The 20,129-nt window shown below is 38.5% G+C and overlaps 1 protein-coding gene across 1 annotated transcript in view; it reads right to left on the minus strand.

Annotated features, from left to right (window-relative positions):
- Window positions 1–20,129, minus strand: part of YLPM1 (YLP motif containing 1) — a 500,153-nt gene that overhangs the window by 71,433 nt on the left and 408,591 nt on the right. Inside the window, 1 exon segment of the mRNA XM_033952197.1 lies at window positions 13,438–13,524. Within this exon segment, the coding sequence (XP_033808088.1) occupies window positions 13,438–13,524 (87 nt within the window).

Below are 20,129 nucleotides of genomic sequence, written 5' to 3' on the forward strand. Positions count from 1 at the left end.
TTCTGATGTCAACAAGATTCCTACAGATATGGGGCCTTGAGCCAGGGTTCCAGTGGCCTATAGCTTAAAACACTCCTGCCTGAAACCTGTTTACTTCCTATTATAAAAACATTTTATGTGTTTGACAAGATGGTTAATAAAGACATTAAGAGGATTTTCTCAGTTGGTCTTTATGGAGGATTCCTTCATCTTTTCTAACCTTTTTCTACTAGTTCTGATTACTTTTCTTTCCAAATCTATGTTGCTGTCACAATTATTTTGGCATCAAAAATTACTGGTTTTTTTGACATCTTAACTTTCATTAAAAGAAATCATTTTAAACGTTTTTTAAAAATGTTCCCAAACATAGCAAGATTTTTGATTAAATACTCTGATGAATCAATTAGAAGACTTTTTGTTTGGCAATGGTTTGCGATTCATGTTTTTAGCTACTGAATATACTTACTGGAAGCCTCAAATGTCCTAGAATCTGGCATATTATACATATGGAAAGTAATTTTTATAAGAGATTGCCTATGTGTGGAGGCCACATAAACATCTGTTTTTAGTCAATTTCATGAAGATACACAGGTGCCTGTCTTTGCAAAATACTAGCACAAATTTAGAGAAATAGCGACTAGATTAAAGCCACATATTTATACCTACTCAGAAGCAGGTATTAATATTAATGCATAAAACATACAAGTAAATCAGAAATCTATCCACACTGCACCTAAACCTTTCCCCAGAACATAGCTAAAGTCGCATCAAGGATGAATCTGTTGAACCATGTGTACTTTTATACCAAACTAATTTTTTAAGGGGTCTTTTACACACAAAATAATCCTTTATAAATTTATCTCCACTGTGTATGATGTCATAGCATTACTGGGTCAGACCAATGGTCCATCAAGCCCAGTAGCTTTCTTAAAACCAGTTACGATATCTGCTCCTACCGCATCGAATTTATTATATATGTACACATGCATTTATATGGATTTAGTGCATTACATTTAGGTACAGTTGGTATTTCTTTGTCCCTAGAGAGCTCATAATCTGTTTGTACCTGAATCATTGGCAGTTAAGTGATATGCCCAAGGTCAGAAGGAGCCACAGTGGGATTTAAACTGGGTTCTAAACATTGGGTAACAACTCCACTCTACCACAATGGGAATCAAATAAGAAATCATGCATACTGTAATATGTAGATTTTTAAATATTTGAGTATTGTAAATCCTAATTCATTTCATAGTATATATGAGATATCTTGACATGTGTTTTTCACGTTCTTAAGTTTACATAATGTATTAATTAGTAAGTGAACTCCAGTACTGTACTATCGGTTTTGCTTCACCAGTTTGTCATAGCTGGTACATCAGCTACCAATGAACTCTACAATGTCACCTTTTAGTTCATCAGTATCTGTAGATCTCAAGTCTTTATACATTTTCCCTGACCAACATTTTACTTGCCTATATTACATCACATCACATTGCCATTTTAAATTTTATTCTTTAAGGTTATACATGTCCCTACAGCTTTTATATTTCCAGTAATTTGACTGATATTGAACAACATGTGTTTATCGTATTGAAATTAATAGTACAAAAACAAAAAAGCAGGGATCACAGTACAAATCTCGATGCTCCACTATACTAGGTTTTAATAACATCCTTCTACCCAAACACTTTCCAATCCACCTACATTACCACATGGTTGAGCAAAATATAGACAAGCCATTTGTAGACTAATTGCAATCATCTCTGAAAATCTATTGAGTCGATTTGATAAGATCTTTTCGTTCCCTAATAGGGTACTCAGAGAGATAACAGCCTCAATCCCTCTGCATTAGTCAATCTCATTCATCAGGGAATAGAATAAGAGCATTTCAAAGCTGACATTCAAAGCGGCGGGCACTGGAGGATTAAGTGACTTGCCCAGGGTCACAAGGAGCAGCAATGGGATTTGATCTCACCACCTCTGGGTGCAGAGGCAGCAGCTCAACCAGTGAACCACAGCCCTTCCTCCAGAATGGAAAGCACTGTTGCTTTCCATGCAATATCTTTATGAGTTAATTTATTAACCTGTGACTGAGGTGCTATGAAAGATCTCATACTGATAGCTACCTTTTCCAGAGAGCTCTCTCTTGACCTCTTTTACCAGGCATATGTTTAAATAAGGTGGTTTCAGAAAGCTGAGGTCTGCTGGTGAAAGATTTGAAACATTTGCATTTCTTTCTATGTATGCCTCATTTTCAACCTCAAAGAAAAGCTGTTTCCTAGATGAGATTATTTTCTGAATGCACTTTAAGTCATTTGGACAATCTCAAAGCTTAAAAGAATTAACCAAGTTTTAGAAACTTGTACAAGGAAAGAATAGGTATTCTGGCAGATTCAATACTATAGTGTAACTTTGAAAAGTATGAGCCTCCCTACATATTTGTGCTAACTGCTAGAAAAGGTGCACTTTTTCCCCTACCTTTACCACATTCTTTACAAGATGCCATTCTTTATTCAAAGGAATTTTGGTCTCCAAATTAAGTGGCATTAAGCTAGGTTTCGCTGTTTTTGATAGAGAGAGCAAGTTTTGCACGTGGCAGTGCAGAGTTATGCCACTCAGAAGGCCCCGTCAGAGACAGCATTTCCTTAACTAATTCAGCAACCCAAGACTCTGTTTGTTTATTATGGCTGAAAAGTGTACTTGAATGAAACACTTATGGAGAATGCAAAAAAAAAAAAAATTGTTACTGTGCAGAAGCAGAGAAGAAAGTCAAATGTGCTCACTAAGAACAATCATAAGCCATATACATACAAACAAAAAAACTGGAGGAGGCCACACCTGACATAGTAAGAAAGTAAATGTTGGCAGATAAAGACCAGCATGGTCCATCCCGTCTATCCAACAAGATGGACAGAGTTGTAGCTGGCATTCTGTGCAGGTTCCATGATCGTGGTGCTGGAGTCTGAAATGGATAGTGTAAGGAGGTGTCCTTTTGTGGCCAAGTTTAAAACAAACTACATAATGTGGGTATTCAAGTCCATGATATATTGTAGTCAGAGAAAGTTCTTTTACAACTTAAGTCCCAAATGATTCCTATTCAAGCAAACGTTTTCTCCATCATCAGAAACCTAGAGATATATTTTTAGATCCATTGCAATTGTGGGGGGGGTTTCAGTTATTGTTGAAGACTTTAGATTTACAGTTAGGTTCCAAAGTAATGTAGGGTTGTTTAGGTCAAATACAGCAGTTTTGATTTTAATTGTAATTCAACTATATTTCTTCTAGATTAGCTTGTTTTTTCATTATTTCTTGACTCTCTCCCCTAGTAGAAGACTCTAAATTTATGAAAGTGTTTCTTTTGGTTTTATTATATGATAGGGATTTCTCTTTTTCTTGACTCTTTGTGTTATTTGTATGTAAAAGTAAATTCAACTTATGATGCAATCTTGGAACAAAATATCACGATACTGTTGCTTTCAACCATAGGAATGTCCTCCCCTCCCCCACACCTGATTAGCATAATTTATTCACTACTATAAACTTTTAAGATTCTCCCCCCTCTCCCAAAAGAGGTGCTTTGAATGTGAAAGCTTACATATGAGTTCCAATTTCCAACCACTGGAGTTGCTGCTGAAGTTCACTCTAGCCTTCATGGTCCCACTTGCCAAACTGGAGCTGATGTCAAAGCTCGTTCTAGCTATGAGGTCATTTAAAGTTTTGCTTTAATTGGATTCCATCCTTTTTCTATAGAGGAACTCCCTCACCACCTCCCCCAGAAAGACATTCCCGAATACTCTTGTTTAGTTACTTTATTTAGCAATTGTACTACTCTTAAAAAATTAAGAGTCATCTGAAAAAGGATACGTACCTGGAATAGTTGCCCTCCAAAGGTATTTTAATAGATGTATTTTCTTGTACCAATCAGAGCACTGTGAAATGTAACCTTGAAGCCAAAGTCAACTGCTACATTTGTCAGTTTCTTTATGATCCTGTACAGAGCTCCAAACTCAGGGTGAAATTCCAACAGCCAGAGGTTTGTATGGAAAAATTAGTATCAAGTATCCTCTCTCAAAAAAGCATTTTGAATGAATTCACACCGATGTGGGTTAGCAAGTTTAAATGATATCTATAGGAGAAAAAAGTGGCCTCCTATTCCTGTGTACAGGAACAAGATCTTCCAATGGGAAGAAAACCCACTTAATTTTAAACCTAAGTTACAAAAATCCTCAGTGACTCCCAAGGTTTGAAGCAAACAATTAAATATTTGCTGATCAGATACAGAAAGCTACGAAAGAATATGAAGAGAAACTTGCCAAAGAGGCAAAAACTCATAACAATATCTTTAGGTACATCAGAAGTAGAAAACTAGTGAGGGAATCCATGGGACCGTTGGATGACCAAGGAGCAAAAGGGGCATTCAGGGAGGACAAGGTCATAGCGGAGAGACTGAATGAATTCTTTGCTTCAGTCTTTACGGAAAAAGATATGAGAGATCTACCTGAACTGGAAATGGTATTCAGGGCTGATGCAGAGGAACTGAAAGAACTCTCTGTGAATCTGGAAGAAGTACTAAGCCAAACCGACAAGTTAAAAAGTGATAAATCACCTGGACCGGATGGTATACATCCCAGGGTACTAAAGGAACTCAAACATGAAATTGCTGACCTACTGTTAGCAATCTGTAACCTGTCGCTAAAATCATCTTTAGTACCTGAAGATTGGAGGGTGGCCAATGTTACGCCAATTTCTAAAAAGGGCTTCAGGGAAGATCTGGGAAATTACAGACTTCAGTGCCAGGCTCGACTTGGTTAACATTAAGAATAAAAAAATACAGGAGAATTAAGTGAAGGAATTCTAATTTGGAAAAGACAGAATTAATTTCCAAAATATTTGGCCAAAAGAACTGTCTTTAAAGCCTTCCTAAATAATAAGAAGGGTCCTAAGTTTCTTAACGAGAGTGGCAAGTTATTCCAAAGCTCCTTTACTGGCTAAATTTTCTGATAGATTTATTTTTACCCTTAAGGGAAGGAAAAGAGAGTTTTAATTTCTGAGAGCTTCTAGCCAAATGATATCTACACACATTCCAGTCCAAAGGGACGAGAGTAATAAAGAGGACAAATAAGATCTTAAATTCAATACAAATGCATTTAAATTGAATTTTGTAGTTCTCTAAGCAGGGGGGAAACATGATCAAACTTGCACTTATCAAAAATGAGTGGCCGGCATAAATGCTTGTGCTGGGATCTGAATGCACAACTTATAGCATATGAAGGGACGTTATGAGCTAATTAGCACAAATTGGCTCATTATTAAATTAAGTTATACATGTAACTGTATTTGATCTATAACGGCATGTGCAAATTTACATGCTAGTTGCACATTTGGGTGTCAAATTTCTACAATTATGGGGCTAGCGTACATACTCCTGAAAACACTTTTCTTGCTTAACAATGGAGTAGCCTAATGGTGAGTGCAGCAGCCTGAGAACTTGGGGAACAAGGTTCGATTCCTGCTGCAGCTCCTTCTGACTCTGGGAAAATCACTTAACCCTCCATTGCTCCAGGTAGAAAAATAATTACCTGCATATAATATGTTAACCACTCTGAATGCAACATATCAAACCCCAAACCCCTCCCTTTTCCTTTAACAGATATATATAAAGCATAATATTGCCCAAAGCAACTATTTCACATTTTGCTCTGTGGTCAAAAAGGAAGCACCAACATTGTCCTCAGAGCATTTTGCTACTTTTTAATAAGGTGTAGGAGTTCAGAAGAAATGCCTGTTATCACTTTTGCGTGAGCCTAGGAAATGCAGACGAATCGTCAGCCCCACCCCCTTTTGTATTTTAAAAATTCTGGCCTTCTTAAAAATTTCTGCATTTTATCCTCAGTAAGCAAGATACATAAGAATTACCATACTGGGACAAACCAAAGACCCAGGATCCTGTTTCCAACAGTCGCCAACCCAGGTCCCAAGTACCTAGCTAGATCCCAAGTAGTAAAACAGATTTTATGCTGCTTATCCTAGGAATAAGCAGTGGATTTCCCCATGCCATCTCAATAATGGCTATGTACTTCTCTTTTAGGAAATTATCCAAGCCTTTTTTAAAGCCTGCTAAGCTGATTTCACCATATTCTCCAGCAATGAATTCCACAGGTTGTGTGAAGAGATATTTTCTCCAGTTTGTTTTAAATCTACGAAAGTGGGATATGCTGAAAGTAGAGCAGCTGCTTTTTGTGTGGGAGGTGTTAAAATGTGGAACGCATTGATGGGACAATTAAGGCTATGTGCTGACAGCACAGCTATTTGAATCTGCTTTCGTGTAAAGAAAGATTTCTGTTTCTACAGGCAATAGATGAAAGTGGGTAAGAAATGTCATGAAGCTTTTTGTAAAGTTAATTTTATGCAAAGTATGTTTTATATGTAAACAGTCTAGACCAGTGGTTCCCAAACTTCTTCTGTTCACGGCTCACTTAATGTTTAAAATTTTTTTCACGGCTCCCCAGGTCAAATGATAGTTCTGTAATCTAATACATACCTGATAGTTGATAGCTTAAGACAATTATTAATTAAAAAAGTTAAAACAACTTATCATAAAGGTTATCACAATAATCTTGAATTATTTATTTGAAAAAAATTCAACAACGAATATAAAAAAATAATCACAAAAAATATTGACAGAACTAGTGAGACGGATGAGCTTGCTGTTCATTACAAATCTTCTCAAACCTCGGAACCATATTTGATAGAGCCAATCTCATTTCTTGTTCCACATTGATTTTCACTCGGTATTTGCTTTTTATCACAGTGTGTGCCGAAAACCTAACAAGTTTCAAGTTTATTAGGTTTTAATATACCGACCATCAAACAAATATCTGGCCGGTTTACATTAAATTTTAAAAAAAGTAAAGAAAAAGAAATTGAAATAGTAAATATTTAGAAGTGCATATAGTGAACATTAAAGACATTAACATGACAAACTTGACAGTGAGGAAAAAAGGGAATGGGAGGGTAGAGTTACATTGTAGAGAGAAAAGGGAGTAAGGGGAAGTAGGAATAAAACATGTTGGGTGGGGAAGATACAAAATTAAAATTAAATAAAAAAATAAAAAAAAAGGTAAAAGTAATGTGAATGAAATTAGCGAGAAGAGTAGAATCTAAACAGAAGAGAATGCATCGCGAAATAAAAAAGTCTTCAGGCCTATCTTAAATTTATCTAGATGTTGTTCGTCTCGAAGTGGTTGTGGTAGAGAATTCCACAATGTTGGGGCAGATACAGCAAAATTTATTTTCCGTGTATAATAGAACTCTTTAATGGAGGGAATTAATAGGAGATTTTGATTTGTTGATCTCAAAGTTCGTGGTGAACATTGAGGAATGAGGAGTTTATGAAGGTATGAAGGCTGATGAGAAGATTTTGTTTTGAAAGTCAAGAGGATGACATAAATAGGATGTTGCAAACGGCATTAAGATTCTCTGTGCTCTTCTGCTTAGCGAATATTCATCTCTTACTGAACACCAAAATTCAGGAATATCCAATATCCATGCTGCTAAATTGTGTCTTGAGCGTATTGTCACAAGACAGCTCAATGAGATTTTCTTCTTCAGAAGTAAAGTCAGCTGGAAGTTTGGCTCTGAAGGGATCCTGAATTGGGGTATCAACTTCTTAAAAATATTTTTCAAACCATTTGATACTTTGTGATAGGTGATCTTCAAAAACTGATTTTATGTTGTCAGAAAAAACAGCTTCACTGGAGATCATGAACTGCTGCAAAAGGGGAAAACAATCTTTGCCACTGTCTTCATGCATTTTTCTCCAACTGTAATATTTTTTTGAAAGCTGAAATCTTCTCAATCAGTTTCAAAATGTGCATGTTGCCTCTTTGCAAGGAGAGATTCAGTGTATTTAACTTTTCAAAAATATATCACAAGTATGCATTTTATTTAAAAAACTGTCTCTACAAAATTTTTGGCATACTCGTGTTTTTCTTCAAGAAAAATGTAGCGTTCTTGTCGTAATTGAAATATATGGGCCAACATATTGCCACAAGAAAGCCAGTGTGAGTGGCAGTAGTATAACAAAGATGCGTATTTAGCTCCCATATCTTGCTTTTACTGGGTGAGTTTTTATAAAGTGTATCACATCCACCAACAAAATTCATAGAACCAAATTCAATGTAGGACTCAAATGCTTTGATGCGAGTACTTCTCTATGTTATGCAAAGGGTCCACATTGCAACCAGAGCTTTCTTTCGAATAAGTGCTTGTAATCCTCCATAACGGCCTGACATCGAATGACCACCATCCGTACAGTGCCCAATACACTGTCCACTCTAAATTATTTTCAATCATGAATATATCTAGGATCTCAAACAAGTCCTGAGCTTTTGCACTTGCAGTTATTTTTTTTTACAAAAAAGAAGTTCTTCCACAATGGCATTTCCATCTACAAAATGTACATAACTAATCAAATGCGCATCCTTATCTGTGGTCTCATCCAACTGTAAACCAAATTCCCTTTCTTTTAGTTTTTCAATCAATTATTCATTGAGGTCTTCTGACATGTTGAATTCTCCGACTGGAAAAATTATTAGATAAAGGTACATCTGAAAGTACTTTCCCCGCAGATTCGCCGATCATAATGTTCACCATATCTATAGCAGCAGGTAGAATCCGTTGTTCCGCACTTCGCAACTCTATATGCAACCTTGTATGAGGCCAGCAGAGCATTCATTGTTTGGAATTGACAAATGCCGAGAATATGTACCTTGCTGTCCTTTTAATTTTCTGGTAAAGAAGTCACGAGTTATTAATCGAGTGTGAATGATTAGTTTCTAAATAACACTTCAGTTGACTTGGAAGCATTCAGTCTGGTGCCAAAAATTTCAAACATACTACACATTGCGGGTCTTTCTTCTTCGTTAACATTTGTTGATGTAAAGCCAAAGTCCAAATAACTATCATCATATTTACAATGCATTCTCTTTTTTGCACACCCGCTACTCATTTGTGGTGTATGCTCTTCATTTTGTGATGTCATATGCTTATTAAAATTCAATAAAAGTGTCCATTTTTAGGGTTCTGAAACAACAAATTTTAAAAATTATATTGTTCAAAACTTGACACTTACACAAAAAGATGCTTAATCAATGATAATATAGGAGTAAAATACTTATATTAGTACTATTATTTTACCAGTAAATTTGATAAATACGAGTATAACAGCTGAGTTTGCTCCAACAATTCACTGATTACTTACATGGGAACCGCCGGTCTAGACAGACAGTATATAAATTTTAAAAATATCTGAATTCCTTGCAGTTGAATTTTCATCCCACTTGCCCATTTCCTTCAGAATTTTAGGGTCAGTAGTTGCTGACAACATCCAGCTTTTAGCCCAGTCCTAGTATTGGCGGCCGTACCTGGGTGGCTGACAAACTTCAAGTTAAAGGTTCAAGCTTGGAAATCAGAATCAACCTAGTTTACTAGGAAGTTTATCAATTCTTTTTCCTCACTATGTCATTTCGGTTTTGTACTTCTCAACAAGAGCTCTTGGAACATATTTAGAGACTGGTCTGCATAAACAGCTTTTTTTTTTTTTGCTTATGTAATCATCTTTTCTTTTTCTTTTTTTTTGCATTACAACAGAATCAAACTGTCTACAAGTTTTTAGAGGGCAGTGAACTTCAAATGCTGGCACACACTCTTGTTTTATACAGATTATAGACCCTTGTAGCTTTCTCTACAATGGATTTAGTCCAAGTTCCTTAAAAAAACAACAACAAACCCCCCCCCCCCCAAAAAAAAAAAAAACCCTCAAAACTTATTCAGGGTAGGAAACAGAGAGTGGGGGTGAATGGACAATACTCGGACTGGAAAAACGTCACGAGTGGAGTGCCACAGGGTTCAGTGCTTGGACCCGTGCTCTTCAACATATTTATAAACGACCTGGAAATTGGTACGACGAGTGAGGTGATTAAATTTGTAGACTATACAAAGTTATTCAGAGTAGTGAAGACGCATAAACATGCTCGAGAAATGGGCTGCGACATGGCAAATGAGGTTTAACGTGGATAAGTGTAAGGTGATGCATGTCGGTAACAAAAATCTTGTACAAGCCTACAGGATGTCTGGTGGGGTACTTGGAGAGACCCCCCAGGAAAGAGACTTAGGAGTACTGGTCAACAAGTTGATGAAGCTGTCTGTGCAATGTGTGGCAGCGGCGAAAAGGGCGAACAGAATGCTAGGAATGATTAAGAAGGGGATCATGAATAGATCGGAGGTTATCATGCCGCTGTACTAGGCCATGGTATGCCTTCACCTGGAATACTGCGTCCAGCACTAGTCACCATACATGAAGGAGGACATGGTATTACTCGAAAGGGTCCAGAGAAGAGAAACTAAAATGGTTAAGGGGTTGGAGGAGTTGTCGTACAGTGAGAGATTAGGGAATCTGGGCCTGTTCTCCCTTGAAAAGAGAAGACAGAGGAGCCATGATCGAAACATTTAAGATAATGAAGGGAATAGACTTAGTAAATAAATACAGGTTGTTCACCCTCTCCAAGGTAGAGAGAACAAGAGGGCAATCTCTAAAGTTAAAATGGGATAGATTCCGTACAAACGTAAGGAAGTTCTTCTTCACCCAGAGAGTGATAGAAAACTGGAATGCTCTTCCAGAGGCTGTTATAGGGGAAAACACCCTCCAGGGATTCAAGACAAAGTTAGACAAGTTCCTGCTGAACCAGAACGTACGCAGGTAAGGCTAGTCTCAGTTAGGGCACTGGTCTTTGACCTAAGGGCTGCTGCGTTTGCGGACTGCTGGGCACGATGGACCACTGGTCTGATCCAGCAGCGGCAATTCTTACGTACTTGGGATCTGGGTTGGCCACTTCTGAAAACAGGATACTGAGCTTGCTGGACCTTTGGTCTGTCCCAATATGGCAATTCTTATGCATAAATTTCAAAAGGGCACAGGGTGGGTATTATTTTAAATATATGCATATACTTCCTATCATTTACAGTTTTTCTGATTCATGCACAAGAATGAGCTAACTGCTTCTTTGCATTTCAGATTTTGAGGAGTAAATGAGGGGCTACTGCGCTTTTCTCTCTTATCTTATACGCATCTGCTGATACTTAGAACCAACCTTTTCTTTTATAAAATGGCTGTGTTTCTGCTGTAATGTTGCACTTCCTTATTTATACAGCATTTACAAAGGCTCCAAGTCTACTTTTCTGACCTAAACATTGTATGCATTATAGGGTCCTAAATCTTACTTGCCTTATTGCCGACCTTTCCCTAAGCCTCTGCTTACAAAGAAACGAATGTGAGTTCTTTACAATCCAGAAAGTTCCCAACTCCAGTCCTATCATTGACACAATGCTGTTTCTTTCCATTTACTCCAGGCATCTAACCACCTCTTGGCTAAGAAATATTTTTCACATGCTTTATATTAATTAAAGTTCTTCTCTCTAACTTCATATCATGAATTATCCTTAAAATTACTTTTCTATGGAAAAATGTCCCTTCCTATTCTTGACTGAAGCCTAAAAACATAGGACACGTCAGGGCTAAGTCAGTCTAATGGTCCATAAACCTAGATAACATCCCCCCGTGCCACTTCCATGCTTGCTACACTACTGTCTGCAACAATATCCTCTGAAAATAAATTCCAAAGCTTGCCATGGTCTTTATTTGTCCCTTGGTTCTATAATAAATAAACTGTTCCTGTTAATTGTTCCATAAACCTCTCTCATCTCACCTCTTATCCAAGCTGAAGATCTCTACCCTGTTTAGCCTTTCTTGATAGGGCTACATCAACGTTTTTCTTATTTTTCTCAGAACCTTTTTATCTTTTACTGGATCTATTAAAAAAGGTATTATGAAATCCTGGCTTTATTCTCCATGCATTCCAAATCATCCCTAACATTTGATCTCCTGTTTTCCTGCAGTTCCATTGTCCAGATCATTTTGCTAGCTGATGACGCCTAATGAGAATGATGCTTAGGATTGGGTATCACTTTGCTCTTCTCCATTTTTAACTTAAATCTGCTATTTAGATATCCACTTTTCTCATATAGCCAGTTCCTTTTGCGTCATCTGTAAAATTCATCAGCTCATTAAAAAATCAGCACTAGGATCAAGTATAGATTGTTGAGCTATTTCATCTTCCTGTCTTTTAACCAGTTACCAATCTACCTCCTATTATAATTAATTTCTTGAAACTTATCAAGTGTCTTCTGAAAATTTAGACACAACACATTATCAATTTCACAACCTTCAAGCCTCTCAAATGTTTCTTGTCATCCTCTCCTCATCCTTTCTATTGTCTAGTGCAGTGGTTCCCAACCCTGTCCTGGAGGACCACCAGGCCAATCAGGTTTTCAGGCTAGCCCTAATGAATATGCATGAGAGAGATTTGCATATAATGGAAGTGATAGGCATGCAAATTTGCTCCATGCATATTCATTAGGGCTAGCCTGAAAATCCGATTGGCCTGGTGGTCCTCCAGGACAGGGTTGGGAACCACTGGTCTAGTGAGCACCTTCTGAGTTTCTCAAGGCCTAGGTTAGCAGGCCCTGAATCATTTGGCCAACCATTTTCTGAACTACACCTCTCCTCTTGATGACTTTAGAACTGAACATAATACCGAATGTGAGTTCTCACTCATCCTGAATTACAAAGAGGTTTCAAATGTATCTTTTTACAGAGTCATGAAGGTGAACATCCCTTGATACATTCTGCTCCACAAAGAATGCATAAAACCAAAAATAGTACACTTTCTGGGAAAGGGCTATAAGATTAATTGTTTAGCTCTATGGCTCATAGCATAAAAGGAGCTTCTTCTGCCTTATTAGATCTGGAGAAGAAACCTGCTTGGTTCTTGGGAACGAGGGATAGAAGATGACTACAAATGCAAGAAACTTTGCCAACTGAAAAGGTGGTGCTGATTTACCTCAAAGAAGTCCCCCTCTCTCTCTTGGCTGGGAAGGAAATGCACATCATCTGGGGTTAGGGTATGTGGAGGTTAAATGATAGACAAAAATGAAGGAGTAAAGGAAAACAGTAAAAACAACACTTTACAAAGAAACATCTGACACCCTACCTCTAAGCCTGAAAACTAGTGAAGTATTTTTCTGTCCCCGAAGGGCTCACAATCTGAGTTTGTACCTGAGGTAATTTGGCCAGTGGGATTTGAACCTTCTTAATTAGGATGCTGTAAACTGACATATAATACAAGTTTATCATCCATTTCTTCAATTCTGTATTCATAGCATTGGCTTCACTAGAAAACCAGAAAATTAATCTGTTTAGAACTATCAGATGCCCAGAAGTCTGAACTACTACTGTTCCAAGGAGCCCTGCGCCAGAAAGAGTTGGAAAATGGCTTCTACTTCCTAGTCACACGTCTGGTATTAAGATGAAAACCTGTGAGCAGTTGCTTTGTCTCCTACCAGGTCACTTTCTTCTTCTTCTGTTGTTTCTTTCCTGATTTCTTCTCTCTCCTCTTCAATGTCTGGCTCCAAATCCTCCATCTCAACCTACAGAAGAAAAACAATGTAATAATTATGTGGTTTGTTCTTGGTCCCTGACTTAAAAGTTTCTGGTGTTTGAATATATCTATCATTTTATTGAACCTCCAGACACTCCCCAGAGTTATGTTTGGAAACTCCAAGTTTATTTAATCTTTGATATACTGTTTATCAAATATAAGAACATAAGAACATAAGAACATAAGAACTGCCTTCTCCGGATCAGACCTTCGGTCCATCAAGTCCGGCGATCCGCACACGCGGAGGCCCTGCCAGGTGTACACCTGGCGTAATTTATATTCCACCATATCCTTATATGCCTCTCTTAAGGAGATATGCATCTAGTTTGCTCTTGAAGCCTAGGACGGTAGATTCCGCAATAATCTCCTCTGGGAGAGCATTCCAGGTGTCAACCACTCTCTGAGTGAAGCAGAACTTCCTGACATTAGTCCTGAACCTGTCCCCCCTTAGCTTCATTACATGTCCTCTAGTCCGTGTCAAATTGGACAATGTAAATAATCTTCTCTGCTCTATTTTGTCGATTCCTTTCAGTATTTTGAAGGTCTCGATCATATCCCCACGCAGTCTCCTTTTCTCAAGGGAGAACAATCCTAGTGTTATAAGTCTGTCCTCGTATTCCAGTTTCTCCATACCCTTCACCAGTTTTGTTGCTCGTCTCTGCACCCTCTCCAGCAGTTTTATATCCTTCTTTACCTAAACGGTTTACAATTTTCAAATATTATAAAAAAAAAAAAAAAAAGAAAGAAAAAATTAAAAAGAAAATTAAAAGGGGGGGACAAAACATGCTGACTTATGAGGACTAGTGGCTCGTGGCCAGTGGAGGCGATGTCTATGGGACGGTAATGGAATGGACGCAGGACATGAGTGGTGCAGTATCTTGTGGAGTTTTTCTACAAAAATGTCTGCTTTTCGTATGATTCTGGATAACTCTAGTTAGATACAAGCATATGTGTTAGTTAAGGCCACACTCAATAGAAGCATACGAAAAGTTGGTGAATAAAAATCTGAATATGGATGTAGCCAAGGCCAGAAAAACACACTACAGATTAATATTAAGGAAAAGCATAATAATATTTTTTTATGTACTTTGCTATTAAGGTAGATCATAGAGGAAATCAGGATATACATGAACTCCATCTTGTGGTAGTGACTCCATTTTGTTCTCTGTTTTTCTGTGTCTTCTGCTTGGCTTTACTCCATTTTGTGTTCAGCCTATGTCCCTAGTCTTTGTTCAGGTTTTTGCCCGCCTTGAGCTTCCCTCGTGGTCTAATTGATACCAGATGGGCTTGAGCTGGGTATACTGGACATAATAGAGAAAATTTTCTTGCATTAAATATGAATGAAATACATGGTATGGATAGATGGATGAAAGGGGCCCCGACCGAACGGACGAATGAATAGATATATGAAAGATATATATTAAAGAATTTGTACTTAAAGTGAAATGTTTTATATAAGGAACACTAAGGAAAAATCCTAAACATCTGGAAATAATTAGAATCAGAGACCTGTAGCAGTCTCCAGCATAGGAAGGGAAGGGGGGCACATGAAGCCCACACTGAGGAAAGTATATCAGTGAAATTTAACACTAACAGTTTGAGCAAGGGGGAAATACCCCTCTTTCTCCTTTACTGTGCTGACAGGGAGAGCCGAGAATTTCTCAGCACTTTTTAACAAATGCAGGTTCTCTTAATATACCTTTTTGAAAAGGACAAGAAGAATATTGGATATGTAATAATATGTAATGTAATGTAATTTATTTCTTATATACCGCTACATCCGTTAGGTTCTAAGCGGTTTACAGAAAATATACATTAAGATTAGAAATAAGAAAGGTACTTGAAAAATTCCCTTACTGTCCCGAAGGCTCACAATCTAACTAAAGTACCTGGAGGGTAATAGAAAAGTGAAAAGTAGAGTTAGAGGAAAAATAAAAATAAAATAAACATTTTAACAAGACAGCATTGATCTAAATACTTTGGAAGGTAGAAGAGAGGAGAGAAAGGAATAGAAGCATGATGAAGTGATGAAGTGGAGCAAGTAAGTTTAGGAGGAGCGTTTGATGTTTCCAGAAAGGGCTTCTTCAGGGAAGAGACTTGGCCGACAGTCCCAGGATGCCTATGTCTCCTCCCCTGAGATGTTCTCCCATCCATGCATTCCCTCCCAGACACACTGCTCATGCCCCATCCGCTCCAAGGAGGCTGCCCCAGATGAGGCCCACGGTGAATGCAGGATTCTCTCCTCTACGGGAAAGCCGCCCGGAGCCGACAGTCGATCTTCTTAGCGGATTGCAGGGGGGGAAGAGTTAACACTCTTGGTAGTATCGGGTCTGTGTGCTCTCGGTGGTTGTGGCTGGTCTCGTTGCTGCTTAGGTGTAAAAGCAGTTGATCTCCACTGCTGCTGATATTTAAAAGCAGGCAGATTGATCTCTCCAATGGACTGCAGGGGGAGGAGTTCACACTCCTGGCAGGATCGGGTCTGTGGGCTCTTGGTGGTTGCGGTAGGTCTCGCTGCTGCTTGTATGTAAAAGCAGTTGTTTTTCTACTGCTGCTGATATTTAAAGCAGGTAGATTGATCTCTTAAACGGGATATAGGGGGAGGAGCTCACATGCCTGTCTGGATCGGGGCAAGGGCTCCTATTATAGGCAGCTGGTCTTGCTGCTACTTAGGTGTTAAAGCAGTTGATCTTCCTAGCGGACTGCAGGAGGTGTGGAGCTCACACTCCTGTCATGATCTGGTCTATGGGCTCTTGGTAGTTGCGGTTGGTCCCAATGCTGCTTAGGTGTAAAAGCAGTTGTTCTCCCACTGCTGCTGATATTTAAAAGCAGGTAGATTGATCTATCCAATGGAATGCTGGGGGAAGATCTTATATGTCTGGCTGGATCGTGGCAAAGGGTTCCCGGTAGTGGCGGCTGGTCCTATTGCTGCTTAGGTGTAAAAACAGTTGATCTTCTTATCGGATTGTAGGGGGGGCGGATCTCACATTCCTGGCAGGTTCGGGTCTGTGGGTTCTTGGTGGTTGCGGATGGACCCGCTGCTGCTTAGGTGTAAAAGCAGTTGTTTTCCCAATGCTGCTGATATTTAAAAGCAGGCAGATTGATCTCTCCAACAAATTGTATGGTGAAGAGCATACACATCTGGCTGGATTGGGACAAAAGCTCTCGATAGTGGCGGCTGGTCTTGGTGCTGCTTAGGTGTAAAAGCAGTTGATCTCCTACTTCTGATGATATTTAAAAGCAAGCATATTGATTTTTCCAACGGAATGCTGGGGGAAGAGCTTACTTGTCTGGCTGGATCAGGGCAAAGGGCTCTCGGTAGTGGTGGCTGGTCCTGTTGCTGCTTAGGTGTAAAAAACAGTTGATCTTCCTAGTTGACTGCAGGGGGAGGTGGAGCTCACACTCTTGGCTGGATCGGGTCTGTGGGCTCTTGGTAGTTGCGGATAGTTCCGCTGCTACTGAGGTGTAAAAGCAGTTGATTTCCCACTGTTGCTGATATTTAAAAGCAGGTAGATTGATCTCTCCAATGGACTGCAGAGGGAGGAGCTCACATGCCTGGCTGGATCGGGGCAAAGGGCTCTTGGTAGTGGTGGCTGGTCCTGCTGCTGCTTAGGTGTAAAAGCAGTTGATTTTCCTAGCGGACTGCAGGGAGGGTGGAGCTCATATTTTTGCAGGATCGGGACTGTGGGTTTTTGGTGGGTTGGTCCCGTTGCTGCTTAGGTGTAAAAGCAATTGATCTCCCACTGCTGCTGATATTTAAAAGCAGGCAGATTGTCCAGGGAGAGGAGCTCTGCACTCAAACTGCCATCCTCCTCGCCTCCAAGTTCCGGAATAATAATAATATGTTAATGTATATTCAGAAATGAAAAAAATATGATTTCTGGAACTTTTATTCCATGTTAAAGAAAATGTCTGTCTAAATTTAAGGACAACCTCTGTTAGTGGATTGGCTGACAGCCAATGATGTCAAACTGGACTGAAGGTATATATTGGGGAGCTTCGAAGTATCGGGTGGAGCTCTTTGTCAGAAAGCCAGCATTTTTGGCACTGTAAGGAGCTTCCGATGACACAATTAATCTTTTAAGTCTCATGATGGAAAAATAAAAGCAATAATAATAATTTTGATATAGAACTTGTGTCATGTGTCATTTCCATATATTTTTTTATTTTACACATCTTGAGCGAAGGCTAGCAGTTTAATTGGCAACTGCTGCTTAATGAGTGCGCTGGCGTCCCCGTACCCATGCTCACTTACTGGAACCAAAGGGAAGAAGCCTGAAATGGTAAAAGATTAAGTACATCGGAAAAAAAAAATAAATCATAAGAGGGAGGGAAGAGGATTGAAACAAGAGGGTAGGGTTGCGTCAAAAAAAGCGTTTTACTTTAGTATTATCGACTGCATGGAAACTGTTTGGACTCTTATTTTATTGGAAAAAGTCAGAAGATGTAGGCATCTTCGAAAAGGAATGTTTTTAGTTTAGACTTGAACTTTTCAAGAGATGTTTGTAGACTGAGGACAACAGACGGAAGGGCGTTCCACAAAGTAGGGGCAATGACAGGGAAGATAGTTTTACGGGTTGTGTCGAGAAATAGTTCACGTATAGATGGGACTGTAAGCAGATTCTGAGTGATGGATCAGAGATTCCGGATAGGAGCATAAGGAATAAGAAGTTTATCAATGGGAGGGGGGGGGGGGCATGGCTTGGACACGCAAGCAAATGGTCGGGTGATAGACGTGCTCCGTGTCAGACAAGCTCTTATATTTATAAAAAAGCTCCAATATCGATATTTTTGTTGGAAAAAGCTGCGGATCATCAGGAAATGGCATCGGGTAAACAAAATAAAAACGAAGCAGGAGCCGGTGGATTGTGTACAAATAGTAATAAACGGTCAAAGCCGGAACCAGGGACACCTTCAAAAGTTCCATTGCCTTCAGAAGGAGATCCGGATATGATGGTAGAAATAAGACAGATTAAAGATATCGTATTGGATATTAAAAAACAACTTCAAAAGGCAATTGATGATGTAGCCATTCTTACAAAAAGAGTTAATCTAATTGACAATAAAATAACTCATTTAGAAGAAAAATCTGATGAGGTACATACTGAAGTCATGCAAAATAAAAAAGCCTGTAAAGAGTTGGAAATAGTGAAGAGAGATTTGGAAGATTGTTTGAATAGGGAAAAGAGAAATAATTTGAGAATTATTGGGATGCCAGAAGGAGTGGAAAAAAACGATCCCATTACTTTCCTAGAACAATTCCTTCCAAAAGTCTTACCTTTGAAATCTAAAGTGCCTCTTGAAATCGAAAGAGCGCACAGAATACAGGGACAAAAAACAACAGTGCAAAAGGGGCCAAGGACTTTGATATTTAAACTACTAAGATATCAACACGTGGTAGAAATTTGTCAACTTGCTAAAGAGAACAGAAATTTAAGATGCCAAGACGCACGCATACACATTGTACCGGATTTTGCCAGGGAAATAGCCCTTAAAAGGAAACAACTATTGGATTTAAGACCACAATTAAGGGAACTAGGGGCAAGATATGGGCTCTTCTACCCAGCGGTTATGAAAGTAACTTTGGGGAATAAAACTCAGAATTTCACCGATCATAAAAAATTATTAGAGTTTTTAGAACAATTTGAACAACCAATGACTTCTTGAATGAATATAGATGAAATTTAAGTTTGATAAAAACTGATATGAGGATATTATCGCTTTTATTTTATTATTGCAAAATAATTTTTAAATTTACAATAGAAAATACAAATTGAGATGGCCGTTTGGATTGCTGGAATGTTCAACTTACTTTAAATAATAACGAAGGTTACTGCCACGAGAATGGAATTGATCCGGCATGTCGTTGAAGACATCGATGATGAAGGACACAGATGGAATGCGGTAGTGAGTTTCTGCGGTCTTCCAACTCACTGATCCTGGTTGAATTATTGGCAATTTAGCTGATAGAAGATAGATTTGTGATGGTTGTCCAGAATTATGAGAAAGTATTATGTGCTTGTACTTCGCTGAATAACTATGCTGAGGCGTGTGTAATGGAAGGAAATCTTCTATTCAACCAATGAATTACGCCGGAAATGAAGAGGATTGGATGATTTCACGTCACGTCCGTAAAGGAAGAGAAGGGATCTTGAGGAGGAGGGGAAAAGAGCGGTTACGGAAATGCGGAATTCATTTTATTTCATCGGAGGAATTTGGTTTGGAATACTCTTAAATACAATGAAACGCATACAGAATGTTTGGTGATGAATCTGCGAATAGAAATCCTTTAAAACGGTTTAGATAAGAGGGTCATATAAAGAAAAATAGTTTAAATAAGCCTGTTGTTTTTTAAGTATATCTTTATAATAAAATATGAAGGTATTTCAATATGGTAAAAACTTAAAAAGAAGATGAATCTAGTCTGCCATTGTATTGAGAGTAAATAAAATGGTTTATAAGGGAACATAGTAACATAGTAGATGATGGCAGATAAAGACCCGAATGGTCCATCCAGTCTGCCCAACATGATTCAATTTAAATTTTTTTTTTTTTTTCTTCTTAGCTATTTCTGGGCGAGAATCCAAAGCTTTACCA

Source organism: Geotrypetes seraphini, chromosome 7 (assembly GCF_902459505.1).
Source record: "Geotrypetes seraphini chromosome 7, aGeoSer1.1, whole genome shotgun sequence".
Lineage (NCBI taxonomy): Eukaryota > Metazoa > Chordata > Amphibia > Gymnophiona > Dermophiidae > Geotrypetes > Geotrypetes seraphini.